The 27,071-nt window shown below is 40.7% G+C and overlaps 2 protein-coding genes and 1 pseudogene across 10 annotated transcripts in view; 1 reads left to right on the forward strand and 2 right to left on the reverse strand.

Moving 5' to 3' along the window:
• The window catches only part of LOC311147594 (RAF proto-oncogene serine/threonine-protein kinase-like), a 21,991-nt pseudogene extending 19,901 nt beyond the window's left edge, over positions 1 to 2,090 (forward strand). Inside the window, exon 17 of the transcript XR_014615628.1 lies at positions 7 to 2,090. The product of XR_014615628.1 is annotated as an RAF proto-oncogene serine/threonine-protein kinase-like (transcript). The remainder of the gene's footprint in view (positions 1 to 6) is intronic.
• Positions 2,091 to 5,594: 3,504 nt separating this feature from the next.
• LOC311147454 (peroxisome proliferator-activated receptor gamma-like) lies at positions 5,595 to 13,505 on the reverse strand. 7 transcript variants are annotated; one of them, XM_084184155.1, is made up of 10 exons: positions 13,327 to 13,505; positions 12,563 to 12,605; positions 11,660 to 11,702; positions 10,806 to 10,866; positions 10,242 to 10,538; positions 9,904 to 9,995; positions 9,486 to 9,624; positions 8,086 to 8,282; positions 7,052 to 7,529; positions 5,595 to 6,788 (listed from the first exon to the last, which is right to left on the reverse strand). In XM_084184155.1, coding segments are annotated over exons 4-10 (1,452 nt in total). In that variant the 5' UTR covers positions 10,807 to 10,866; positions 11,660 to 11,702; positions 12,563 to 12,605; positions 13,327 to 13,505; the 3' UTR covers positions 5,595 to 6,540. The 7 variants fall into 7 exon arrangements, with proteins under 7 accessions (XP_084040281.1, XP_084040275.1, XP_084040276.1 ...); XM_084184149.1 differs by having other exon boundaries at positions 9,904 to 10,094; positions 13,327 to 13,504; XM_084184150.1 differs by lacking the exon at positions 12,563 to 12,605 and having other exon boundaries at positions 9,904 to 10,094; positions 13,327 to 13,504.
• Positions 13,506 to 16,868: 3,363 nt separating this feature from the next.
• LOC311147315 (synapsin-2-like) overlaps positions 16,869 to 27,071 on the reverse strand; it is a gene marked incomplete at both ends in the record, with an annotated part of 32,651 nt that continues 22,448 nt past the window's right edge. Inside the window, 12 exons of one of the 2 annotated variants that reach the window (XM_084184001.1) lie at positions 16,869 to 17,001; positions 17,188 to 17,608; positions 21,015 to 21,075; positions 23,045 to 23,194; positions 23,775 to 23,877; positions 24,227 to 24,301; positions 24,519 to 24,661; positions 24,921 to 24,983; positions 25,104 to 25,193; positions 25,299 to 25,455; positions 25,735 to 25,826; positions 25,988 to 26,045. In XM_084184001.1, the coding sequence (XP_084040127.1) occupies positions 16,869 to 17,001; positions 17,188 to 17,608; positions 21,015 to 21,075; positions 23,045 to 23,194; positions 23,775 to 23,877; positions 24,227 to 24,301; positions 24,519 to 24,661; positions 24,921 to 24,983; positions 25,104 to 25,193; positions 25,299 to 25,455; positions 25,735 to 25,826; positions 25,988 to 26,045 (1,546 nt within the window). Of the gene's footprint in view, positions 17,002 to 17,187; positions 17,609 to 20,946; positions 21,076 to 23,044; positions 23,195 to 23,774; positions 23,878 to 24,226; positions 24,302 to 24,518; positions 24,662 to 24,920; positions 24,984 to 25,103; positions 25,194 to 25,298; positions 25,456 to 25,734; positions 25,827 to 25,987; positions 26,046 to 27,071 lie in introns of those variants that run through there. The other variant, XM_084184002.1, reaches the window with a different exon arrangement.

The following is a 27,071-nucleotide window of genomic DNA, read 5'->3' on the forward strand; positions in this document are numbered from 1 at the left end:
CTCTCCCTTTCCCTCTCTTCCAGATCCTGTCGTCCATCGAGCTGCTCCAGCACTCCCTGCCTAAGATCAACCGCAGTACCTCAGAACCCTCCCTGCACAGAGCCTCCCACACCGAGGACATCAATGTCTTCACATCAACCTATAGCAGGCTGCCTGTGTTCTAGAACTGCAGTACCCAACCTGCCCCTCCTACCTGCTCCTGTTACAAAACATACACACGTGTGCATGAGTGTGCATACACACACATGCAGACACATACGCAGACACACACAGACTGAATATCTAAGGCGTAGAGGAAGAGGACTGACTGGGGGGAAAGGTGACAGTGAATGGGATCAATATAGGATTTCAGTCACTGATTGAGTTGTGTCAGTGAAGGTTTTGGTGTGGAGAGCAGAGCAGAGAAAAACGACCCATTGGGTTGGAGAAGATGATTTTTACATTTTTACATTTTTAGTCATTTAGCAGACGCTCTTATCCAGAGCGACTTACAGTTAGTGAATACATTTTTTTTTTTATACTGGCCCCCCGTGGGAATCGATCCCACAACCCTGGCGTTGCAAACGCCATGCTCTATCAACTGAGCTACATCCCTGCCGGCCATTCCCTCCCCTACCCTGGACGACGCTGGGCCAATTGTGCGCCGCCCATGAGTCTCCCGGTCGCGGCCGGCTGCGACAGAGCCTGGATTCGAACCAGGATCTCTAGTGGCACAGTTAGCACTGCGATGCAGTGCCTTAGACCACTGCGCCACTCAGGAGACAGTGAAGGAAATTATTGCCCATTTATAGGGTTAATCAGAGGCCTAATTTTCCCCATGGCTAATATGGGTGCAATGGACAGATTGGCAATGCAGTTAGTGAAATATGTGAAAGAAAGCACACCTACCTGGGGACAGTGAGGCAGCACCCTCTGTAGGTCGGGAACAACCGGATGCACCCGGTTTTCAGGGGAAATGGAAAGAGAGCCTGTGACACGACTTCCACTTCCACTTTGTTTGCTGGGCAGGTGGCCTAATGGTTAGAGCGTTGGGCCAGTAACCAAAAGGTTGCCAGTTTGAATCCCAGATCTGACAAGGTGACAATTCTGTGTGTGCAATTGATGATAAATGTAATGTAATGCTTTTGGACATTAACAAGGCGACACTCCATCTTAACTCCTCCTCCAGATTTACTGGATTGGTTCAACAGTGCATAAAATAACCTCCCCCGTCAGTGTTTTTCTCTCGTCAGGACCAGAAAGAAAGAAATGCTGCTCAGGTGTTTCTTTTACGCCTGCTACTTTAGGTTAGTGAGGCAGAGACTTTGAAGGAAACGCATGAGAGAGAGCAATATGTAGCTCTCTCTCTGCGCTGTGAAGCACACCTTTCTGTCTGACTGACAGGGACTGACTGCCTTGGTTTATTATGAAGAAGAGCTTCTCTAAGCTGACCTCCCTGAAGAGGAGATGAAGCCTAGACGAAGACCCTGCACAACCTCACCTCCTAGGGTGATTCTTATCAAAAACAAACAGTGTGATGCAATCGTTGGTTTCGCAGGGGTATTTGATTGTACATTGTCTTAAATCAGATAGAGATATTAAATGATTATCAGTCTTCATCTTCATGCTTTTATTCTTTTTTTATTCAGGAAAAATGATAGCCTGTTTTTTATGTGCACATTTTAACTAAAGCTAGGGTCCATGTGATTGGTTCATGGCTTTGCTGAGAGTTCTGATCAGTATTTACCCACACATTTTAATCAGCCTTCTCTTTGGGTAAACCATCACAAGCTGGATATTAGGCAGTTGTCTTTAATATGTAAAAAAATATTTGAAATCTAATTTGCATTTTGTCTGCCATGTCTCTTTTAGGAGGTTAAGCATTTTATTGTAAACGTGGTGAGAATGTTGTTTATTCCAGGTTCTTTTAATAAAATTAAGTTAAACTAAATTGCACAAGTGTTCAAAACCTTCCGTTCTTTGTTGCTACTGACTGGTAAAAGTTGCTAACTAGTTGGGCCTCAGATGGTTAGCTGACACTGATTTTGTCTGCTCTCAAGTGCTTGTTTTAATCTTAATGGTCCCAGACATATACAAAATGTTGAGACACTGATCTCCACCATTAGACTACATGCTGCCTGTCTCTGTGCACTGCCTCTCAGTAGGATCCCATACATGTGCAAGACTTTGTGGCTGGGTGCAATGTTTGCTGTTGCAGTAGCAGTGTGGTGCAATCACACCGTGGATCCAGTTCAGACACGCCACTAGGGGATTCCACCATTGGGCAATGGCACTAGGTGCTTCACAGCTATTGGCAAGCCCACTGGAAAAACAGCCTATCAGAGAGAGGAGAAAGACACACTTGGTGGAGAGATGGGACTAACTGATAACCCATCTCAACAAAACTATTGGGTAACACTTTAGTTGAAGCTTCTTCTTATGTGCTAAATTGCCCTATAAACATGCACACACCTATGCAGTCATAGACTATTATGCTCTTGTGTTCTATAATGATGTTTTTATCCAGCCTGGCCTCAGAGTCAGCCCAGCCTGCATCTCAGGTGGTTATCAGACCTAACAAGGGGATTGCTATGGAAACGATTTTAGTAACAGCAGAAATAGTATTTGAAAAAAAAATATTGAATTGTATCTGGATATTGAATTTAAATACAATATTTTTTTGTTGTTGTAATGCACACATTGAATCATTGAATTCATAAATTGTACTTGTATTTCATGATTTGAAACTGAATTGAATGAATATTGCAATTTATTGAAAATTCTATTTAAATATTTATACATTCAGTTTCAATATGGTAAATATTGCATTCATTGTCTGTGCATCAAGTTTACAAACTATAATTTCAAGTTGATCAAACTTTTATATATTCAACTTCTCAGATGCATTCAGATTCAGTTGTCTATTGTTTTTGTATACAGTGCATTCGGAAAGTATTCAGACCCGCTGACTTTTTCCACATTTTGTTATGTTACAGCCTTATTCTAAAATGGATTAAATTAAATTGTTTCCTCATCAATCTACACAAAATACCCCATAATGACAAAGTGAAACAGGTTTTTAGAATTTTAGTAAATTTAAAAAAAACAAAAAACAGAAATACCTTATTTACATAAGTATTCAGACCATAGGAAGAAAAACAATTCTACATGCCACATTGGCTTCAGAACCCACCAGAAGCTTCCATTTACCATGGAGAGCATTTGATTGTATCTGTTCTCCTCTACGTTTCCTGGCTGGTAAAGTACCAGGATGATGTCTCTGGTTTTTAATCATCTGAATTTAGAGAGCTGAATTTGAAAACTTTGAATCTGGGAAGTTGAATATATAAAACTTTGATAAACCTGATAAACAGACAATGAATTCAATATTTACCATATTGAAACTCAACATATAAATATTGAATTTGAATATTCTATTAAATTGAAATACTTATTCAATTCAGTTTAAAATCATGAAATACAAGTTTAATTCAAATTCAATATCCAAATAAACATTCTAAATTATGGAATTCAAATACAATTTATGTTGGCACTGAAATCGCTCCATTGATTAGTGACACGGCATAAGCAATAGGATCCGTGTACAGTTCGTTCAGTCAATATCCGAACTTAAACAACGAAGATTAATTATTGATTATTCGATTACACTAATTCATTTTTCTATGTCTTCCACAAGATTGAATTAATGAACAGACACGGTGTGGGCGTGGAGAGGAGGGGCTGCCACAGGATACATGTTCTAGCCAGTGTTGCCAACTTAGCGATTTTGTCGCTATATTTAGCGAGTATTCAGACCCCTCTAGCTACACATTTTCAAAAAAGCGACTAGCGACAAATCTAGCGACTTTTTCTGGTGTTATTGGAGACTTTTGGAGACTCTGACGTAGGAGATGTTCACCCCTCCGCGTCCAGACTGCAAATTAATCGCGCATGCGGGAAGTCGCTACTGGCTGATCCCGCCCTGGCTTACATTCAGGGCGGGATGTAAATGTAAAACATTACAAAAAACAAGAATCGATAGAAGAAAGATAAAACATATTTAGGGTGTTTTTTACTCACTTTTTGTCTCTCCCACGATGTTATTCCTCTCTCCTACAGCGTCCATCACAATTACATGCACATGGCCAATTATGCAAATTAGCGACTTCTAGTTAACTTTTAGGACAGCCAATAGCTACTTTCCTTACTGAGGAGTTGGCAACACTGGTTCTAGCGGTTTCAAAGTAAAAGCAGTGTGAGTCTAACGTTACTTACCTGACCATCACTCCAGCTAGCTATCTTTCGCAATTAGTAATGTGATTTATTTTATCTCACTGAATCATGTGTCTCAAAAAAGGGAAGGGAAAAATAGCCATGGTGTAATCGAAAGTTGTGAAACGCAAGGCCAAAGCTATCTTCATTGGCTGGCCTTTTGGCTTCTATTTCTGTGGAGTTTTGCTATCTGTGTGTTTAACTGTTCTATTTCTGCTTTCTGACAGGCCACAGAGACTGCTAAAAATAAGACAAGCAATAGAATACAAAGATCAAACTCTGATCTGGCGCAAGGTGGAGCTCTGGTGACAAGAGCTCCACCTGGCGGCAGGCTGTGATCATGTTGCTGTCTACGTAGCTTTTACACATGCAGCTCCTCACACAGTGGGTGCTGTAGCAGATCCAGGGGGCTAAAAGTGGGCTACACTATTCAATATCTACAAGCACAAGCCCAAATACAAGGCATCCTCTTGCACATACAACAAAGCCATCTTTGCAACCCTTGTGCAGATATCCCTTTAAAAACACACACATGCACACACACAAACAGACACAGTGGTCAGAGCCATGCTGGTGGAGACACAACATCTGATCTGCAGAGCACAGGTGTCCACCGAGACAGAAAACAGCCATGGGCATTGTGACAGTAGCTCATGTCAGGCCCAGTAGGGTGATCCCTGGAGCTGATGTCCTTCCTGGTTCCCTCAATGGAGACCCAGCAAACAATACAAACAAATACCAAATACAGCTTAAGGATGAACCATATAAAGACTGGGTTCACTCAAAACAAAAGCTGTCAATCAAAATGCATGTTCCCTGTGCCTGAACACAGAAATAGACAAGGCATTGGTTGGCTATACAAATCCTGATGACACAGGTTTTTGGCATCTACATTTAAATAAATATTCAAAGGATAGACACTTATAACACTGTAGATAAGTGTGTCCTGCAGGTCTACTACCTGTTATGCACATTAATAATTCAAAGTGGCAATATAATATATGCCATTGAGCAGATGGCATAAAGCAACTTATATACATTTTCCTTATGGGTGTTCCCGGGAATCAAACCCACTACCCTGGCCATGCTCTACCAACTGAGCTACAAAGGATCACTCTATTGTACATAACTATTGTACCATTTCCCCAATGATGTAACTAAAGTATTTTAACCATGCCATATCTCATTGTAGTTCAAATACACTATGTATAGCAATATTCATAAAGTCATTCAAGTCACCCTAACATAAGCGCTGGAACATTTCACCATGTGTCAGCAACAGTGGTATATCATGACATTGCATAACGTCATAAAGCAACAGAATATATTCACCAGCAGATGGCAACATTGAACTATACTTTTATTTATTTATTAGAAAGGATATTAGTATTGTTTATACAGGTCATTTAAATAACACAGGATATATGTCCATGGTAGTAGATGTTATATACTATGTTAGGCAAAAAGATGGATGCATTATACACTGACATGTTTAGAGAGGGTCACGTTGAGGAAAAGAATGCTTCAAAGACAAGGAAAGACACAATATACTGTATTTAACAAATTATTTCAATGTATGATTTTAATTAGCTATCTTTTTTCATTCTCCTTCCTTTGTTACTTTTATTTTATGATTTTATGATGTGAAGCACTTTGTTAACTGTATTGAAAAGCGCTATACAAATAAAGTTATTATTGTTATTATTACAAATCAATATCATGAACAAAATGTATTAAGATAACACATTGTTTACACAATATATTACATCTTTAGCCAGGCTTTATTTGATTGTAGAATGCTCCAATGAATGCCCTGCAATTAAAAGTATTTCTTCTTTCATCCCTTTAATTAAAAAGCACAGCAGAAGACTGAATAGCTGCAGCAACAACGAGATGGTAAGAAGCTTTGTAATGATTAATTCACAATGTAATACAGTTCAAAGACCCTTCCAAGCAACCAGACTTTCCCCTTACTGAATATCAAACAGAGGGTTCAGTGGAGCTGCAGTGCGGGTCTTGTCATGGAGGTCACTTCTGAAGCCAGACATTCGGTTTAATGAAGACCCTGACGAAGACTAGCCTGGTCTCAGTGACTATTGATGTTATGACATACATGACACGGAGGAGTTGACTAAAGCACCAACAGATCTGGGACCAGGCTAGTTAAAGATCTATAAGGGTCTACACATTGTTCTAATAATCACACTTGGGATAATACTGTACTACGGTATATATCACAGTGTGCAGTCTTCTTTTCTTCATAGCTGTTAAACTGAGTCCCCCACTCCTTTAGTACAGGTCTCTCATGATCTCCTGCAGTAGGGGGTGCAGACACATTTCCAGCTCCTGCTTCTTGAGCAGGTGGATGAGGCGAACTTGGTTGGCCACCAGCTGCCGCAGGTCGGTCATCTTCTGCAGTAGCTTGGCAAACAGCTGGGGGCAGTCTGGGTGGATGGTCTTCAGCTGCAGCTCCAGGGCCTGCAGCACTGTGTCCTGGAGGTCCTCAATGGGCTTCACGTTCACCAGGCCTGGACGGTCTAGAGTAGAGAGTGGAGAGTGGGAGAAGAGAGGGAGGGAAATAGAGGAGGATTGGACATACAGTATACAGCAAATGATCTGAAGTTACAATGACCTGATGAGCAAAGTCCAAGGTCAATTGAAACGATACAGCACAAAAGAGGACACCATTACTTTATATCTGGTCTCAAGTCCAATCAAGCCATCTCTGCACAATAAAAAAGCTAATATTGCAGTTGGCATCTAATATAAACACATAAATGTATAACTGAAAAACAATCACCTCCACTGAGGATGATGACAGCGAAGAAAAGCGCCATATCACTATCGTCCAGCTCCAGCACGTTAAACTTTACCGCAAACTCAAACTTGGGCTCCATCATCTCACAGAAGGGCATCCTCAGGCTTTTGAGGAACTCCCGGGTCATGAAGATTTGTCCATAGGCAAACAGTGTGCCGTCCTTGTTCATGAGCGGCGCCAGCATAGTCGTCATGACCTCGATGACCCCGTACTTCAGCAGGATCACCTGGTCGTTCATGTCCAGCTCTGTGAACCCAGGGATGCTCTTGGCGAACTCTGTGACCTCTTGTACGGCCTCGGCGGAACGGAACTGGATGCGGCGGAAGAAGGAGAGCTCCAGCTCTCCAGCAGGCTCCTCAGGGGGCAGGACGGACCCCTGGTGCTCCAGTACTGGGAGCTGTCTACAGTTTATAAAGTACTGACCCACCGTCAGAGACTTCATGTCGTGGATGACAAACAGCTAGAAGAAAAGAGAGACATCCCATAGGTAATTAACTATGTGAAGAAGCATTTCCATCCATTGTGATTCATTCTCTTGGCACTTAGTAGTGATTTAGTATTAGGCACCTTGCTTGGTGCACAAGGGGTTATTCATCTAACTAGGAAATAAGAGGGAAATTAAAATGGTGACTTTTATGTTATTAATAACTGTCTATTAGTTATTTCCTCTTAGACAAACTGACATGACCCAATATTACTGCTTCCTACAGTACTTTGATATTTTGCTACCAGTAAATCAGGACAGAGTGGATCTACCAAAAACTGTGATATTCAAATAAATAGAACCAAATGTCTGGTGTGTGTGTTTGAGCGTGTGTGTTTGAGTGTGTGTGTGAGAGAGACAGAGAGAGAGAGAGCGAGAGAGAGGAGAGAGAGAGGAGAGAGAGAGAGAGGTGAAGTGGCTTTCAATGGGTCTGTTCTGATTGATCTCCCAAATGTCCCATTGACATCAACGCATAATTCATGTAACACTGTGTGTGCATGTACAGTATCTCAAGTAACAATTGGGCCCTTACTGAGTTTCCGTGGGTCTTTCCAGAGAGGATGGCCCTGGCCTTGCTCTTGGTCAGGGGAAAGTGTCTGTGGTAGGACAGACACAGCTGTCTGGACAGGGCTCTCAGGTCCGCTGACTCTGGGTTCCTGGGGTCTACATTCATCAACTTAGCCTGCAGCTTCTCTCTCTCCACCTGGGGCATCCGGCCGAAGCGGATAGCTGCATGAGGACATCAGGGAGGTTTACAGTTTAGCCTGGGTGCCAGTCAGACTCTTTCTGTCTTGAACAATGCTAACAACACTGCCTGCCCAAACAAGACAATGACAAATAGGTTGGCTAAAGAAGGAATATACTTCATCCCACTGTGTAGAAACCTTTCCAAAGTCTAAAGGCCCTTTTCAGACAACGACTATTGAAACAGTTCATATTGATTTTGTGTAACACCCGACATTAAATAAGTGTTATCAAATAGGACAACAAACCCTGTCACCCCTTTGTTTCAGAGAGTGCCCTGTGAGTGGGTGTTACTCATATTGTGGTTGTATAACAAATACTGTTGCAGAAGGGCTTATCAACGTTTACAATAGTTCTCATGGTCTCCATTTGGAGTCCAGCCCATCTGACTAAGCATTTTATGTCATAGCCACAATATCTGTCTTAATTAATCATTGATTACATACAAATATTGACCTGAACAAAAATGGGATAATTCCTCACCATTATATGGATGACCTGAGACAAAGTTGCGTGCACATATTGCGTAACTGAGCAATGTCAACTGATGACAAATCAAATCTACGTTTATTGGCCGTGTACTCAGATTTGCAGGTGTTATAGCAGGTGCAGCGAAATGCTTGTGTTAGCATCTCCAACAGTGCAGTAGAATGTCTAGCAAACACAATACAAATACACAAATATTATTTTTTTTTAAACAAGAAATGTCTGAACGACATGACAACATCTCCTGAGAGCTTTCGTGTGGCTGCCAGCAGTTGTCCCATCACAGGTACTAAAAGAGTACAAAGACCACTGTTATACAAACTAACCTATAAATCACCAATAGCAAGCTGTCGCTGAGATAGTGGACTGACTGCGTACCACTGACATACAAACAGTATGAAATTGCATTTTTACCTGATTTGCCCAACATAAGTAGGCTATATTTAAAAGTAGATCAAATGCAATGTTCAAACACATCATGTGACCAGCTAAAGCAGACGGAATGGGCTTATGGTTGCTATCTATCCCTTCCAAATTTAGTGCAAGACAAACAAAAAAATGTATGAGCTTTAGGCAAAATGAATTGGAGTAGCCAAAAACCCTTACATAACGCGCAGCTTTGGCGTTATCATGTATGACAAAGCATGAATCTTACAAATCTTTGTAGACAAATCTATTTTACCCAACAATGTGGTGGCTTACCATCGTGTGACATGCCCACTAGCAGACATTTTTGAAAGCGACAGTACTGGCACTTATTCCGGCTCTTTTTGTGAATCCGACAGTGCAGATTACAGTGGTCATACACCAGTTTTAACCGCACAGTTCTGCGGAAGAATCCCTAAGAGAAAGGCAGAGAACATGTTGATTGTAGAATCTTACAGCAGCAGTCGGCTATATTTATTTTTCAGGAAAAAATTGAAAGAAATGTAACAGTGTAAACCGTGAGCTTGACATTAATCCAAGGGTCAGGGTGCGTGTTTATGTTTCAGGGGTTAAATCCTTACTAATATGACCCCTGGAGGTTACATAGCAATACATTTCTATAGCTCCAAGCATACACAATACAAATACATATTGACAAGCCACCAGAACCAAAGTAGCTAGGTCTCAGTCCTACCTTGCAGCCCTCACAGGCATGGACGCCATAGTGGAAGCCTGAAGCCTTGTCCCCACACACTCTACAGTCAATGTTGAGCAGAGAGCTGGCGTCTGTGTAAGTAGGGGGCTTGGAGTGAGGAGGGGGTCTGGACAGGCCGACAATGCTACAGTCGCTAGACTGAGGCGACATGGGCTCATCTTTTACCAAACCTAAACAACATACATAATATCACAGGCAAAAGAAAAGAGTGCCATTCAAAATGTGTGGCAATTGCTTTAACACAAGATGAAATTGATGTGGATAGATCATTAAGTTATTACACTCTTAGTTTTCGTAAATGACAGACTTCGACTTACATTGATACTCGCTGTAGGTGTAGTTGTCTGAGTGGCTTCTGTCTGGGCTGTGGTTGAATGAGTGACTTCTGTCTAAGCTGTGGTTGAATGAGTGACTTCTGTCTGGGCTGTGGTGATGGGGACTGCTGTAGCTGTACTCGAGAGAGGGGAGATAAGGGTAGTCCAGCGTCGATAGGGTCTTCATGTCAAAACTATTCATCCTGTTGTCCATCTCTGCCAGGTCCAACGTGCCCAGCCCAAAATTCATCATGGACCACGCAACTCTCTGTGTGTCCACCATCTCTGGATTAGAAGACACTAGACAGCAGTGTTAAAAGAGAAAGGTCATCCAACAGTATAACTATCACCATTCACTATAAATAAAGCTGTCAATGAGACATCAGAAAAGGCAAACCATTCATTACCACCACCGTTGTAACTGTACTGTAACTTTAGCCTGTTAAAACTAAGAAATATAATTGGACTAATTCTACATTCACACTGATATGGATCTAGTTATGTACTGTACACTAGATTCAGGGCAAACACATTCATGCACTTTAAGAATGGTTTCATTCATCTTACTGTAGTGCTTAACTAATCCGCCCCCTGGTAGGTACTCTCAGCCCCACTGTCAGTAAACCTTCTGTATTAATGGGGACAGTAAGAATATCTTAGACACTTATAACATTTCTCCTCTTTTATAGAAAACACAGACAGATCTTTAAATGCTTTAGTAGAGACAGGTCAATATAGCCATGTTCACTTCAACTCAAAGAAAGACAGGCCTAACTACTCTCTCTCTCACTCTCTCTCTGTAGAAATCGAGATATCATTCAATAAAACATCTCTGATTGTAGGATGATAAATGGCCTTTCTGTTATATGTAGCTATTGTCTTTCAAAAGTCATGAGTCACACTTTCATGGGCAGCATTGGCCATAAATCAAGAGGCAATGCATCATTTGATTATACATTTGTGGGAAAGAGGGCCAGGCTTTCAGTGTGATGCATCAAATGCTAATTCTAGTACTTTTGTTTTCTAATAGGCATCCATTCCCAGTACAAGACCCAATTACAACCTCTAACATGCTCAAATAGGTCTTGCACATGCTCAAACCTGTGCTGTGTGCGATGTAAACTGTGTGTGTGTGTGTGTTTCGCCGGTCCCCACAAGGAAAAATGATATTTTAGCCTTAGGGGTTAGGTTTAGGGTTAGGGTTACAATTAAGGTTAGGGTTACAATTAGGGTTAGGGGTTATGTTTAGGAGTAAGGGTTAGGGGTTAAGGTCAGGGTTAGAGACAATAGGACTTTGAATGGGAATCAATTGTTTGGTCCCCACAAGGATAGTAAAACAAACGTGTGAGTGTGTGTGTAAGTGTGTGTGTGTGCGCATGCGTGTATATCTTACATAATGATGATAAATTATCTACACATACCTAAACAGAAGACTGACAAAGTCCTGTGGAGCAGTCTTGTTACCTAAGTGGAATGATTTTAGTAGTTAGTGTGTTAGAAATGGTCCTCTGTAGCTCAATTGGAAGAGCATGGCGCTTGTAACGCCAGGGTAGTGGGTTCGATCCCCGGGACCACCCATACGTAAAAATGTATGCACACATGACTGTAAGTTGCTTTGGATAAAAGCATCTGCTAAATGGCATATTATTAAGTTGGTAAACTAGGGAACACCCGAATTATGGTGATCATATAGAGGTCTCGATTATACATTTCAGTCATTTAGCAGACGCTCTTATCCAGAGTGACTTACAGTTAGTGAGTGCATACATTTTCATACTGCCCCCCCGTGGGAAACGAACCCACAACCCTTGCGTTGCAAGCGCCATGCTCTACCAACTGAGCTACAAGGGACTTTCCATATAATATAAATATAGTAACTTAAATTGAAATAAATGAAATCTTTGTCAAACTCAAAAGCTGACAGTAGCCTTTTTGTAGTTTGATTTACAGACAAAGCTAACATTTAAATTCACAATGGAAATCCTTATTATAATCCAACAATGTTTTGTATGCCAATGCAAATAGGTCTAGATAAATTGTTAAATGTGTGTGTGTGTGTTTCGCCGGTCCCCACAAGGAAAAATGATATTTTAGCCTTAGGGGTTAGGTTTAGGGTTAGGGTTACAATTAGGGTTAGGGGTTATGTTTAGGAGTAAGGGTTAGGGGTTAAGGTCAGGGTTAGGGAAAATAGGACTTTGAATGGGAATCAATTGCTTGGTCCCCACAAGGATAGTAAAACAAACGTGTGAGTGTGTGTGTAAGTGTGTGTGTGTGTGTGCATGCGTGTATATCTTACATAATGATGATAAATGATCTACGCATACCTAAACAGAAGACTGACAAAGTCCTGTGGAGCAGTCTTCTTACCTAAGTGGAATGATTTTAATAGTTAGTGTGTTAAAAGTGGTCCTCTGTAGCTCAATTGGTAGAGCATGGCCCTTGTAACGCCAGGGTAGTGGATTTCAACCCCGGGACGTAAACATGTATGCACACATGACTGTAAGTCACTTTAGATAAAAGCGTCTGCTAAATGGTATATTTTTATTATTACGTTGGTAAACTTGGGAACACCCGAATTATGGTGATCATATAGAGGTCTCGATTATACATTTTGCAGACGCTCTTATCCAGAGTGACTTTCAGTTAGTGAGTGCATACATTTTTATACTGGCCCCCCGTGGGAAACGAACCCACAACCCTGGCGTTGCAAGCGCCATGCTCTACCAACCGAGCTACAAGGGACTTACAATATAATATAAATATAGTAATTTAAATTGAAATAAATGAAATCTTTGTCAAACTCAAAAGCTGACAGTAGCCTTTTTGTAGTTTGATTTACAGACAAAGCTAACATTTAAATTCACAATGGAAATCCTTATTATAATCCAACAATGTTTTGTATGCCAATGTAAATAGGTCTAGATAAATTGTCAAATGAAACAAATTAGCATTTGATCGATCTAAGAACCGTATCAGTTTATGAATAGCATTGACAGGCATCAGTTTCACTTGTTCACCTTTAGCCTGAGCCAGGCAGTCTATATTATCACGTATCAGAATTATTCAAGGCTGATGTAGCCTAGCCTACCTGTCCTGGTCTTCTTCTACACAAAAATATCCTTACAACTCTTCACCATGCACTTGTACAGCTTCATTCACATATGGCGCCATATTCGTTCCTGTTTCTTGATCCCGTGGTTGCTGAATTATAGGCCAGGGCTCTGCATGTTGCATTTGGGTCATGCGGCCAGTATCTAAATGACAGAAGTTCCCCTCGCGCACTTTATGGCCTGCATACTTCCCTTCCCCCATCAATTTGCGGGTTGGACTTTGGAATCATACTTCACGGAACACTGGAGACAAACCTGTTGCTCTAACTGATTTGATAGGTACGCTGGAAGAGTACAATGATGTGGCCTACTGTAGACTCCTTTATGAGATTGTTTGATTCTCATATGAATACTGGTGTGAAGCACTGTATTCAGAGCAGCAGTACACAGAAATCCATAGGCCTGCAGTAGACAGTGGTTAACCCTAAAAGCGCCAACAGGGGTCCATTTTGACACGAAGTGGTCCAAAAATGTCATAATTTCTAAACCAACTTTTTATCCTTCTGAAATGTTTTGACTGTCAAGCAATCACACTGAACAAAAATATAAATGCAACATGTAAAGTGCTGGACCCAAGCTGAAATAAAAGATAACCAACATTTTCCATTCGCAAAGAAAAGCGTATTTCTCTCAAATTTTGTGCACAAATTTGTTTACATCCCTGTTAGTGAGTATTTCTCCTTTTCCAAGAAAATCCATCCACCTGACAGGTGTGGCATATCAAGAAGCTGATTAAACAGCATGATCATTACACAGGTGCACCTTGTGCTGGGGACAATAAAAGGCCACTCTAAAATGTGCAGGTTTGTCACACAACACAATGCCACAGATGTTTCAAGTTTTGAGAGAGCATGCAATTGGCATGATGACAGCAGGAATGTCCACGAGAGGTATTGCCAGAGATTTCAATGTTCATTTCTCTACCATAAGCTGCCTCCAACGTCGTTTTAGAGAATTTGGCAGTACATCCAACCAGCGTCACAACCGCAGACCTCGTGTATGGAGCCGTGTGGGCAAGCAGTTTGCTAATGTCAACGTTGTGAACAAGTACCCAATGGTGGCGGTGGGGTTATGGCATGGGCAGGCATAAGCTACGGACAACGAACACAATTGCATTTTATCGATGGCAATTTGAATGATACCATGACGAGATCCTGAGGCCCATTGTCGTGTCATTCATCCGCCATCACCTCATGTTTCAGCATGATAATGCACGGCCCCATGTCTCAAGGATCTGTACACAATTCCTGGAGGCTGAAAATGTCCTAGTTCCTCCATGGCCTGCATACTCACCAGACATGTCACCCATTGAGCATGTTTGGGATGCTCTGGATCGACGTGTACGGACAGCGTGTTCCAGTTCCTGCCAATATCAAGCAACTTCGCACAACCATTGAAGAGGAGTGACACAACATTTCACAAGCCACAATCAACAGCCTGATCAACTTTATGCAAAGGAGATGTGTTGCGCTGCAAAAGGCAAATGGTGGTTACACCAGATGCTGACTGGTTTTCTGAAACACGCCCCTACATTTTTTTTTTAAAGGTATCTGTGACAAACAGATGCACATCTGTATTCCCAGTCATGTAAAATCCATAGATTAGGGCCTAATGAATTCATTTCAATTAACTGATTTCCTTATATGAACTGTAACTCAGTAAAATCTTTGAAATTGTTTCATATTGCGTTTATATTTTTGTTCAGTGTAGTTACAGACAAAAAAACAAAACATTTGCCATGATTTCTGTGTTAATATAGAGGAATTAAAAATAATCAATGTTTTTGTATGCTAGTGGTGCACATATATTTTTAAGGTGAAAGTGTGGACTAAATATATAATAAACTTGGTGATAAAAGCATCCGTTACAGTTACTAGTTACCTGTCCAAAATTGTAATCTGTAATGTAACGTTTGGATTACCCAAACTCAGTAACGTAATCGGATTACTTTCAGTTACTTTTTGATTACTTTCCCCTTAAGAGGCATTAGAAGAAGACCAAAAGGATCCATCAAATACATTTGGTGTGTCATCATAGTGGTCTCTGACTTGTGGTCAGACTCACTCAGGTGGAACAAACTTAAACTTGCACCTTTTTTCAATGCTGTATTGAATGTCATTGAGAAAATAGAAAGGTGTCATAATGTATTTATTTTCGCAATAATCCTTTCTGAATTTAAACGTAATCCAAGAAGTAATCTAGTTTTTCAAAAGTATCTGTAATCGGATTACAATATTTTAGCTGGTAACGTAACGGATTACAGTTACAGTTTTTTTGTAACCAGATTACATGTAATTAGTTACTCCCCAACCCTGATCGACCATATCGGTGGGCATTTTAGGTCAAACAGGTATGTCAGATTAGCTCAATCGCCAATTTCTGAGCCTCTGAGTACAACAGAAACACAACACTTTGAATGAATAACAGACAAATGTTCATAACATGTGGCAATGGATCCAATTGATCAAAATATCTGTTAAAAACATTTAAAAAAACATACAAAAACCTGTATTTTTAAACTTCAGATTTGACTATATTTTTCAGATATATGCTTATTTTAGGGATTTTAAACCATTTACTTGTGTCACATAAGGCTAATAAAATAAAATAAAAGGTGTTACTGCTTGACAAACAGTGTCTTTGCTATCATTACCAATTTGGTGCTTTTAAGCAAAAAATATGTTGCCTCTTTTAGGGGTTAATATAACTGTGTAACCTATTCATTTTTAACTCAAGAAATAGCACTTTAAATAGAATTCCATGGGTTACTTATGCATTTCTAATGCATAGAATGAGTAGGCCCCGTAGAGTCACTTTGCTTATTGATGCATTGTAACTTTATTAAGAGTTGTAGGACTGCAGAAACCAATCAGTGGATATAATCATGTCAACAATACTGTCTACAAACAAAGCCAAATGCTTATAACAATACCACTCAAATAGAACTCCAGATTGAACAGTTTATGTCGACGTGTACTTGAAGACACATATAACCAGGCATTAGTCAATAATGGCTATGGATTCCCGTCTCTGTAGAAACATACAGTTAGTTTAGTCAATTAGTGATTTGAGAGCATATGTCAAAATAAGAGAGACTTTAAATGAGTGTTGTAATCTCCTTATGCTAATGACAGACCGTACACATCCAAACAATTAAACACATTTACAATAAAGCTACAACATTCAAAAGTCATAAATGCACATGGAATGTGATACAGAATTACAGATAGTTTGATCCTCATCTGCCCAACAGTGATGCCCACATTATTGCATGATCAACACACCTTTTCATCTCTCGACTTGCATCTCAAGAAGTCATACCATTAATTGTAGCCTACATCACTGTTGTTTAACCTGACTTCAATATGACTGTAATGATATAGCATGCACAGTACGTATGTATCTAGATAAACAGGAAGGAGGTTACTGTAACACTTTGTGAGGTTGATGAAACAGATAGTGGTTTCGGTACCTCATTTTTCAATCCATCTGTTTCAGGGTTATTTAACCCGCACTGCGTCTAGTCAGAGAACAGACTTGCAAAAGACTTCCTCAAGTTGCGCATGGTCTCAGCCTTGGCCACGTCTTCACTGGCTGTGCGAAAGAAGGATGTTTCCTTCAGACCAAAGGCGTTGGTCAGGGACTGAGATTTACTGGAAAACAAAAGAAAATAAGTGATTACAATCAGTAGTAAGCCACATTTTTTGTCAGAACAAATAACCTCACAAATTGACTGTAGGGCATTATATTTGTTAGATACAGGCTCTTCTTTTTGGTTTAACCTTTTAATTATGTCGGAACTAAGTATTTTCAAACTGTTGCTGCCAATGTGTTCTTACTTCAGCGGTGGATGTGCCTGTGCATTTTCCTCTGATGTTGGCTGCTCTACCACTGGAGGCTGGCTCTGCTCAGGGCTCAGGTCCTTCCCTTGTGCCTGAGTCGGTGGCTCATTTTGGGGTTGGGCCAGTGGCTCAGGCTGGGGCATGGCTGAGGCCTGTGGAGGTGCCTTGAACTCGGGTTGGAGCTGAGGCGCTGAGATGCGCTGTCTTGGAGGTGCAGGCTTGGCAGGCTGTGCTGGAGGTGGTTGTTGAGCCCCCAGGCCTCCTGGTCTGGGCTTGCCCTGACTCGTTGACTGGGGCTGGGGCTGCTGTGTGGTTGGGGTAGGCCTCTGGCTTGAGTCCTTAGCAGAAGCTTTAGGAGTTGACTTTGGAACAGGCCTGGGACTTTGTGATAGTGATCCTTCAGGTTCCACCCGGCCCCCTAATTTTAGTACAAGAAACACTTTATGATATTATCACACTTTTGCTGTGGAGAGAGGATATTGAATCATGTACCAAAGTCTTTGAATTTGAGTCTGTATTTTTTCACAGTTGTATTTTGTCCCTCAAACCATCTGACAAAAACAGTAGACAGTCTAAAATCGACACTGGTCAAGGGAGGAAGTAAAAGATGCGAAATAAATACACACAAAGCAGGAGGGGATACAATATTACAATACTGCAGATATAGTATCTCTCATGCATTAGAAGCAATGCAATGTGGGGTGCACATGCTTTATGAGGGTATAGATGAAGGGGTTCTGACCAACCAATCAGTTTGCTCATTGATTTGGTTTTCTCCACTTCAATAATATGACATGATAAATAAAGAGTTTGACTATCATTAGTAGGTCTTAAAATAAAAGTAAATTGATATTGTGTTCTGACCTTTCTTCACCTGTTTGTTGTTGGTTCTCTTGCTCCACATATATTTCTATAAACATACCTTTTTAAGGAGTCTAATTACTGTATGTACATAGTGCCACAATATAGTGTGATTTGCTCATTGATATAGTATTTTTATACAACCATAACAAATATATGGCGACACAGACTGAGAATATACTGCAAAGGAAGCTTTATTGCCAGTGACAGGGGGAAAATATCCAGTTGGGGAATCTTTCCACAATGTATTGTTTTCTGTACTGGATTTGTTTCAAACAGTTTAACACTAGTTCCTATAGTACACACTTAACAGTTGGTGGCAACCCTGGTCCCAAATAGCTGCAACCCAGACGGTTTGAAAAACTATGCCAGCAAAGGTTTCACCTGATTTTGAGTTTCCACTGACAATAGTTACTTTGATCAATTAGTTACAGAACAAATACCTCACCATGCAACTATTAAGGACATTGGTACCTCCCCTCTATCCTCTCTTTTGTAGTAACGTCATGGCATTTTGCCCCACAAACCAAAACACAAAAGCATAAAGCCACAGGTAAGGCTTTTTACAGGGTTACTCTCCGGGTTATCTGCACAGACACAATGGCATTTCATTCACGTTGGAAAATAAATTGCACATAGAGCTTGCTAACATAGTTAATTTGTACAATTCTGTTAGTAACAAACAAAAGTGTGTTTTAGAATGTGACACACAATTACAATGATCTTGATATAGCTGTATTCTTAGTTGTATGACCATTTAACCAAATAGGACATATGCATGGATTCTACATGATTAACTACTACTTAATGCAGGTGTTTTTAATGTACAACAGGAGTAGCTATGGGAAATGTTTTGTATCCCACTTGTGAATATAGCTATATGAATAAATTATGGAATACTATCTGGTAATAAAAATAAAGAATCTAAAGTTAAAAACATGTATTGCACTCTCCATTTACTCAGAGGAGTATGATAAGGCAAATATGTCAAATAATCTTTAAATGGCAGTAACATAAGCATAACTCCATGCACATCATCACTGCAAAACAGTGCCATCACTGTTGTCGTGGCAACACCAATACGGTTGTTGATATTCTGCATGGACGTCTGTGTATGGTAGTTTCAGAAACCTAGTATTTCAGATATATTACGTCACACCTTGACCATTTAACTGAATCACAGTTTCGTTTTTTCGACTTGACAACATAATTGAAAGTGACAGGACTAATTTGACTACTTCACTTCTTACTGAAAAAAAACAAAACAAAAAAAAAGGGTTTACACATGAATCGTAGGCCAAAGAGGCAACGGTTGTTACTGGAATCTTATTAGTTAGCGGACAAACCTCTAGAGTCATTATGTTAATGAATCTTCATTATTGGAATGAATGAGAGCATTCGACTATCACAGTTAGTTACTCTCTAACTCTATCACATAAAATCTCTCCTCTCACGATCCAACTGCAGCTGCCACAAAACAATCCCATATATTTACAGTGGGGGACTGTGATTATAAGTGTTGAGTGATAATAAACAAGTCAAATATGTATTATGGCTCAAAATGGTACACAAAAAACAATCCTGTTGTTTTTACAGTAATTTACTGGCAGCCAGTTACCTGTAAATAAATGTAAAAAAAGGTACAGTATGTTACCATAAATTCCAAAGAAACTTTGGTTAAACAGTGCATTACTGTAAAATGTACTAATGTACCGTTAAACCAAAGTTAATTTGGAATTTATGGTAACATACTGTACTTTTTTTTACAGTAACTTACAGGTAACTGGCTGCCAGTAGGTTACCGTAAAAACAACAGGATTTTATTTTACAGTGTAGAGTAGTCTATTGTAATTTTGTAAGTGATCTAATATGCTTGTCCTCATACACATGAAGACATCTATGGCTGTGTTCTGTGCATAGAGACAGTTCATAAAACTGTCAAAGAACTGTCTTGCTAAGAGTTGGTTGTTATAGCAACATTCACTGAGGGAAGTATCTCGATGGGTTAGCTATCTGCTAACAATGGACAAAGAAACAGCAACTCTAAGTATCATATCATGTCTGGAACATCCTTTCAAACAATGAAAGGAATGCACATTTACATAGCAGTGATCTGGCTGTATGTATGTGTGCACTCCTCAGCTTTCTTGCCTCTAATATTTGGTTGTATATGAATACATCTATTTTGTATAACTTATACAATATGTATTTGTTATTATGACACATTCACAATGCATAAATCACAGGGACCGAAATAATAATAGTGGTCTCACTAAAGAAACATCCAGATTGATAAAAAACATACCGTTACCTGCCTTCATATCATTCATGCAAAACAAAAATAAATATCTATTATATTAGTATTAGTATATGTATGAAAATAATTACCACTACAGTCATACGCACCAACATATACATATTGACATATACACAAACGTCAAACTGCACGACAAACCACAGTTTGAACAATATCTAAAAGTACACACCAAAATTGATAATTAAATGGGGGGAGGGGGGGGGGGGGGGGGGTAGAGGCAAATTATGAATGATGACTGAATCAAACATTGGGCACACACAGCAGCACTGGACTCAGTGTAGGCACAATCTGCTTATTACCCTGTCAACAACAGCCCCAAAGAAAACCACGGCTACAGAGAAACAGAGGCGACCGTTACAAGCACACCAACTCAACAGGGAAACACGTTAACAGTACATCTTGACACTGCATAGAGGAAAAACACAGTCCAGGCCAGCACTACACTCTGGCCCAAACTAATACCAGCCACATCTCAGTTCATCTACCGTCTCTCCTCAACACCCTCCCCGCTTTTGTGTCCAGCTAATGTACGTCATCATCATTTTGATATTAGATAGACTTCCTCTCTGGCGGGCTACTCAGTTGGCCTGGACGGGTTTTGGCCCCACTGCAACGCCATTACAGTCGAGAATGTACTGCAGACAACCTTGAGGAGGGCGTGTAGCGCCAGTCTTGGGATCAACCACCAGGTCCTTCTGGCCACCACACTGCAAACACACAAAACACAGTGATACTCCCAGAGACACGTCCTTATGATACAATTCTGCTTTAAAGAATGTACTTTTAAAACAGGAATATCGACACACTGTTGGTTTTATACAAATATAGCTATCCACTAGTTACTAAGAGACAGTAATACTCAACCTGCTGCCCTATGTACATACAGTGCATTCGGAAAGTATTCAGACCCCTTCACTTTTTCCACATTTTGTTATGTTACAGCCTTATTCTAAAATGGATTAAATTGTTTTTTCCCCTCATCAATCAACACACAATATCCCATAATGACAAAGCAAAAACAGGTTTTTATATCACATTTACATAAGTATTCAAACCCTTTACTCAGTACTTTGTTGAAGCGCCTTTGGCAGCGATTACAGCCTTGAGTCTTCTTGGGTATGACGCTACAAGCTTGGCACACCTGTATTTGGGGAGTTTCTCCCATTCTTCTCTGCAGATACTCTCAAGCTCTGTCAAGTTGGATGGGGAGAGTCGCTGCACAGCTATTTTCAGGTCTCTCCAGAGATGTTCAATCGGATTCAAGTCCGGCCTCTGGCTGGGCCACTCAAGGACATTCAGAGACTTGTCCCGAAACCACTCATGCGTTGTCTCCCAGTCCCTGCCGCTGAAAAACATCCCCACAGCATGATGCTGCCACCACCATGCTTCACCGTAGGGATGGTGCCAGGTTTCCTCAAGACGGGACGCTTGGCATTCAGGCCAAAGAGTTCAATCTTGGTTTCATCAGACCAGAGAATCTTGTTTCTCATGGTCTGAGGGTCCGTCAGGTGGCTTTTGGCAAACTCCAAGCGGGCTGTCATGTGCTTTTACTGAGGAGTGGCTTCCGTCTGGCCACTCTACCATAAAGCCCTGATTGGTGGAGTTCTGCAGAGATGGTTGTCCTTCTGGAAGATTGTCCAATCTCCACAGAGGAACTCTGGAGCTCTGTCCAAGTGACCATCGGGTTTTTGGTCACCTCCCTGACCAAGGCCCTTCTCCCCCGATCTAGGAAGAGTCTTGGTGGTTCCAAACTTCTTCCATTTAAAAATGATGAATACCACTGTGTTCTTGGGGACCTGCAATGCTGTGAAAAAAACTTTGTACAATTCCCCAGATCTGTGCCTCGACACAATCCTGTCTCGGAGCTCTACGGACAATTCCTTCGACCTCATGGCTTGGTTTTTGCTCTGACATGCACTGTCAACTGTGGGACCTTATATAGACAGGTAGGTGCCTTTCCAAATCATGTCCAATCAATAGAATTTACCACAGGTGGACTCCAATCAATGTGTAGAAACATCTCAAGGGTGATCAATGGAAACAGGATGCACCTGAGCACAATTTCGAGTCTAATAGCAAATGATCTGAATACTTATGTAAATAAGGTATTTCTGTTTTTTTTTTTTATGCTAAAAACCTGTTTTTGCTTTGTCATTATGGGATATTGTGTGTAGATTGATGAGGAAAAAAAATAACTTCATCCATTTTAGAATAAGGCTGTAACGTAACAAAGTGTGGAAAAAGTGAAGGGGTCTGAATACTTTCCAAATGCACTGTAGACTTGGAAAACTAGTCACTTTAATAATGTTTACATATGGTTGTACTCATTTCATATGTATATACTGTATTCTACTTTAGTCAATGCCAATCCGACATTGCTCGTCGTAATATTTATATATTTCTTAATTCCATTCTTTCAGTTTTAGATTTGTGTGTATTGTTGTGAATTGTTAGATACTACTGCACTGTTGGAGCTAGGAACACAAGCATTTCGCTACACCCGCAACAACATCTGCTAAATATGTGTATGTGACCAATCATTTGATATGGCTGTAATACACTAAACTCTAATTCAGGTGGAGGCTCTCAAACAGGTTTTCCTAAAAAGCCTACCTGTGAGACTATGACTGATCATATTCCCCCATACAGTGGTGTATGTAGCCTACTACACCATACCTGTGATGGCTGAATGGTGGTGGGTCTATTAGGAGACCCAGTGGGTGTCCGTCCTACTGCCTGGTTCATCTTGGCTACCACCATGTCAGTGATGAGCTGCCTGTCCTCTGCCTGATGCTCTCCTACCAGCGACATGGAGGACCCCACCACCTGACACACACAGAAGATGGTATTATTTCCAGAGGAAGAGAAGGTGGAAGTGAGGTAGGTTATGAAGGGCCGACAGTAGATTGCGTGTCACATTTAGTTGAAATGAGGGGAAAACTGAATGGCTAGGGAAATAGGTAGCCCATCGGCTAAGGAGTTGGACCTGTAGCCGAAAGGTCACCTTTTCGAATCTTGGACCGGCGTGCTGGAAAAAAAAGGGGCTGCTGGGTTCATATCCTCAAAACAATCCCCTACCGTTGGGCCATTGAGCAAGGCCCTTAACCCCAAAACATGCTCTCCATCCAGGGGCACTGCAGCTTGACCCTGTGCTCCTCTCAACAGTGTGTCTGTGTGAGCATGAACACATAGTTAACCATATCATGTGTAGGCTGCTGCTCCCATAACAACCGGATAGACTCAAAGCGACCAAACAAGGACATGGAATACATCAATACATTGATTAACAAAGATGTTGAATCTTTCATTATATTTAACTGCGTCGGTGTGTAGAGAGCAACTGCATAATTAGGTAATACATCATACGAAATTCATGCAATATGTCAAGCACTGTATGAAGCGCTACCTCAGTAATATAATCTTTCCCATCCTTCCCATGAATGGCTTTGACAGCACAGATATCCAGCCCTCCGAAGATCACTGAGCAGGTGTCAACCCACAGCTTGTACCTGAACACAGGGGAAGAAGGATAGATACTCACACAAAATGGTCTTACATAGTGTCACAGTCAATAGATTCATGTCAAGAACAAGTGTGATGCTATTTAATAGAAATAATTTGCATGTAGCAGTGCAATTACTCAAATGGCTGTTATCAATTGTGTACCATTCAGAGAGAACACATTGCAGAGTGCTAACTCCTATCAATACAGACAGTTACATTGTCTCTTAATGAGCTACGTGAATTATAATTGACTCTCGTAATGAGACAGGGCATTGTCTGGTATTGTCTAGTCTTGTCCTATTAGAATGGATGCATTATCAGTGGCGCTGTACTGCTGTTGTTCAGGACTCGTACCTGTCAGTCATGGCCACTTGTTCCAGCATGGCTGAGCCTGTGTTGGTCTTCCAGTTGCCAGAGATTGAGGTCCTCCTATAATGGATGAGACAGACATTACACATGTATACATATTAAAGTCCCTGGTGACCTTTAATTCAAGGATTCACAAATTCAATTGCGTTGGATTAATTTGATTACACTTCTGGATTATTTCAAGAAATGGACGATCCTTAAGCTATACTGTGGAAAATGTAAACGTTTTCAGAAGCATATATCATACACATAAAACAGGAGAATAGTTAATACGTACATGTAAGCTTTGTAGTCATTGCCAATCTTCTGGATCCTGATGTCGTACTTGGAGTCAATGAGGGGCTCTGTGGTGGTGTAGGTCTGGGTGAGAGCCACCACACTGGCTATGTCCTGGAATTTACTGTGGTTATCCACCCTCACCTGGACACAGCACACACAACAGAGTACAGTTAGAAACCCAGGGAAGCAAAAACATTAGGAGATGAGAGTTGTCAGTGGTTCTCTCAAACTACCAGGTTCTCCATATATTTGTTCTGTTGGTATAACATTTTTTTTGTGATGCAATTGTTTTTGTAAATTACAATAATAACAAACAGACCAAAATGCACCTCTCACCACCCACCACTAGCAGCCCCACAATCTACAGAAGAACAATATCAAGCCTTAATAACATTCTTACCTTTCCTACTCCTGAGTGAGCGTGTCCAATTTTCACAACTACAGGAAACGTTGGCATGGCAACCTGGGTGATAAATCGTGTAGACGTTATTGTTTTATGTATGTGTGGTTTCATGATACAACAAAGCAAAATAAGTCCACATTAATGGCTACATTTCAGAGCAGGAGATGATTAGGTTCTTACCATATCCTTGTAGTTGGGATAGAAGGTCTGTTCGATCAGAGGGAACTTCTCTGCACCAAGCTTCCTGGAGGTGCTTATTAGCTGTGCAAACTAGAGACATCAGACATCCATTTGTCAAGTTATGCAAATTAAGTACTTTAGGCACAAATACACAAGCATCATGCTTGGCACCCAGCCAGCCCTCTGTCTACCTACCGCCCAGGGCTTGTCACACAGGTTGTAGATGGACTCCAGGGAGTTGATACTGGGGATGCCGCCATACTGCAGACCAATGATCAGGTTACGGAAGTCCTCATTCTGGGTCATACTGAAGGCGTGTTGGCGGATGAGGACAAAGTCAGGCTTGAATGACCTGTAAAAAAATGAATATACAGTTGCTTCAGAGAGAAATTAAACTGAGTTGACCTTCACATGTAAACTGAACCATGGCAAATGTCCAGATTCGATGTCTAAGGGTTGAGTGTGTTGCTCAGGAAAAATTGCCTCTCAGAGCACTGGTGAATTGTCAATGAGTTCAGATACTACTGTTTGGCTCGTGTGTGTGTGGTGTGTGTGGTGTGTGTGGTGTGTGTGTGTGTGTGTGTGCGTGTGTGCGTGTGTGCGTGTGTGTGTGTGTGTGCGTGCGTCTCACCTGGCCACCTTGGTACCATTTCTCAGAACCTGCATGTCCACATTACAGCTCCCATTGGCATGAGCTATGACGTTGATCTCACTGAACTCAGCCTGCAGGGCAGAAAAACAGACAGATCCATCTGAAGAAGTGAATGTAGAAGGTACAACAATAGAGTCATATATACAGTATAGATCCATATTCTGTTTCTATTTAGACAGGTCTGAGACAGGTGCCAAAAGTAAATCGATGCAGTTTGCCTAATGAGGCTTACCTGTTCCACTTTGATGTCATAATCTCCATGCACTTTCTTCTCTCTGAAGAGTTTGGCCCTAGGCAATAGAGAAATTCATTGATTAACCTTTTGAGGACATTATGAGATAACACTGTGATTAATTGTGATTGCGTTTCTCTGTGAACGCCTTCCATCAATTTACAATCACATATGGCTCCAGTCAATATTGAATAAGATACACTTCACTGACTTTAATATGAATCAATATGGATTTTATGGAGCGAACACATGCATCTTACCCAAACATTCTGTCTTTGTGGCACATATCCCCTGAGATAAACGCGACTTAACCTGGCACATTTATCCCTATGCTAACCTGAGCAGGTGGCGGTGATTATTTCCTATAACAAATTATGCATCAGCCTATCAAAAAACAACCAACCAATGTCATTTCTTGAAATACTGTAGGTCAATTTGACCACCAGAGGGATATTTTAAAGCTCCTAATTCAAGGTTTACTTTTGTTCCACTTGGTCTGTCTCAATTGTAGAGTGCCAATATTGCATGATGCATCATTGACTAGGCTACTAGCTACTAACGTTAGACAAAATTCAAAAAGCGCGTTTTCGCATATATGACAAAATCCCACATTTTGGAAGATAAACTTAAATGTTGTATAGATCTTTATCTTTTTTCGTAAAAGCACATGGATGTGTGTGAAACAGATTAGCAAAAATGTGGGATTTTGTACCAATTTATGCCATTGTTTGGTGGATATAAAGTATAAGACCTCTGATAAACTGATGCAGAATTTGTTACAGGAAATAATCACTGCCACCTGCTCAGGTTAGCATAGGGCTCAATGTGCCAGGTTATGTAATGGGAACAGCTTTCACGTGCAACTACGTCACAGATTTTAATTGTCTGATGTGCATTTTGAGTCAGAGAAAACGTTTAAACTTTAAATTTTTCTAACGTTCGCAAGTATGGCCCCACCCTGATCATCTTCGTTTTTTTTGTTACCATCTATGTATATCCATGTTATATGACGTTTTACTTAATTACCCTGTTGCAGCATTTGCTGCCATCTAGTGGATCTTTACTGAATGGTGCTTTGCAATCA

This window comes from Coregonus lavaretus (assembly GCF_964263955.1).
Source record: "Coregonus lavaretus genome assembly, chromosome: 20".
In the NCBI taxonomy this organism is placed as follows: Eukaryota; Metazoa; Chordata; class Actinopteri; order Salmoniformes; family Salmonidae; genus Coregonus; species Coregonus lavaretus.

Excerpts from the sequence above, each read along its gene's own strand:
- LOC311147454 (XM_084184150.1), bottom strand. Across the intron at positions 10,095-10,241 it reads CACCTACAGCGAGTATCAAT|GTTTGGTAAAAGATGAGCCC; the intron begins GTAAGTCGAAGT and ends TATGTTGTTTAG. Across the intron at positions 9,625-9,903 it reads ATGCCTGTGAGGGCTGCAAG|GGATTCTTCCGCAGAACTGT; the intron begins GTAGGACTGAGA and ends CCTTTCTCTTAG.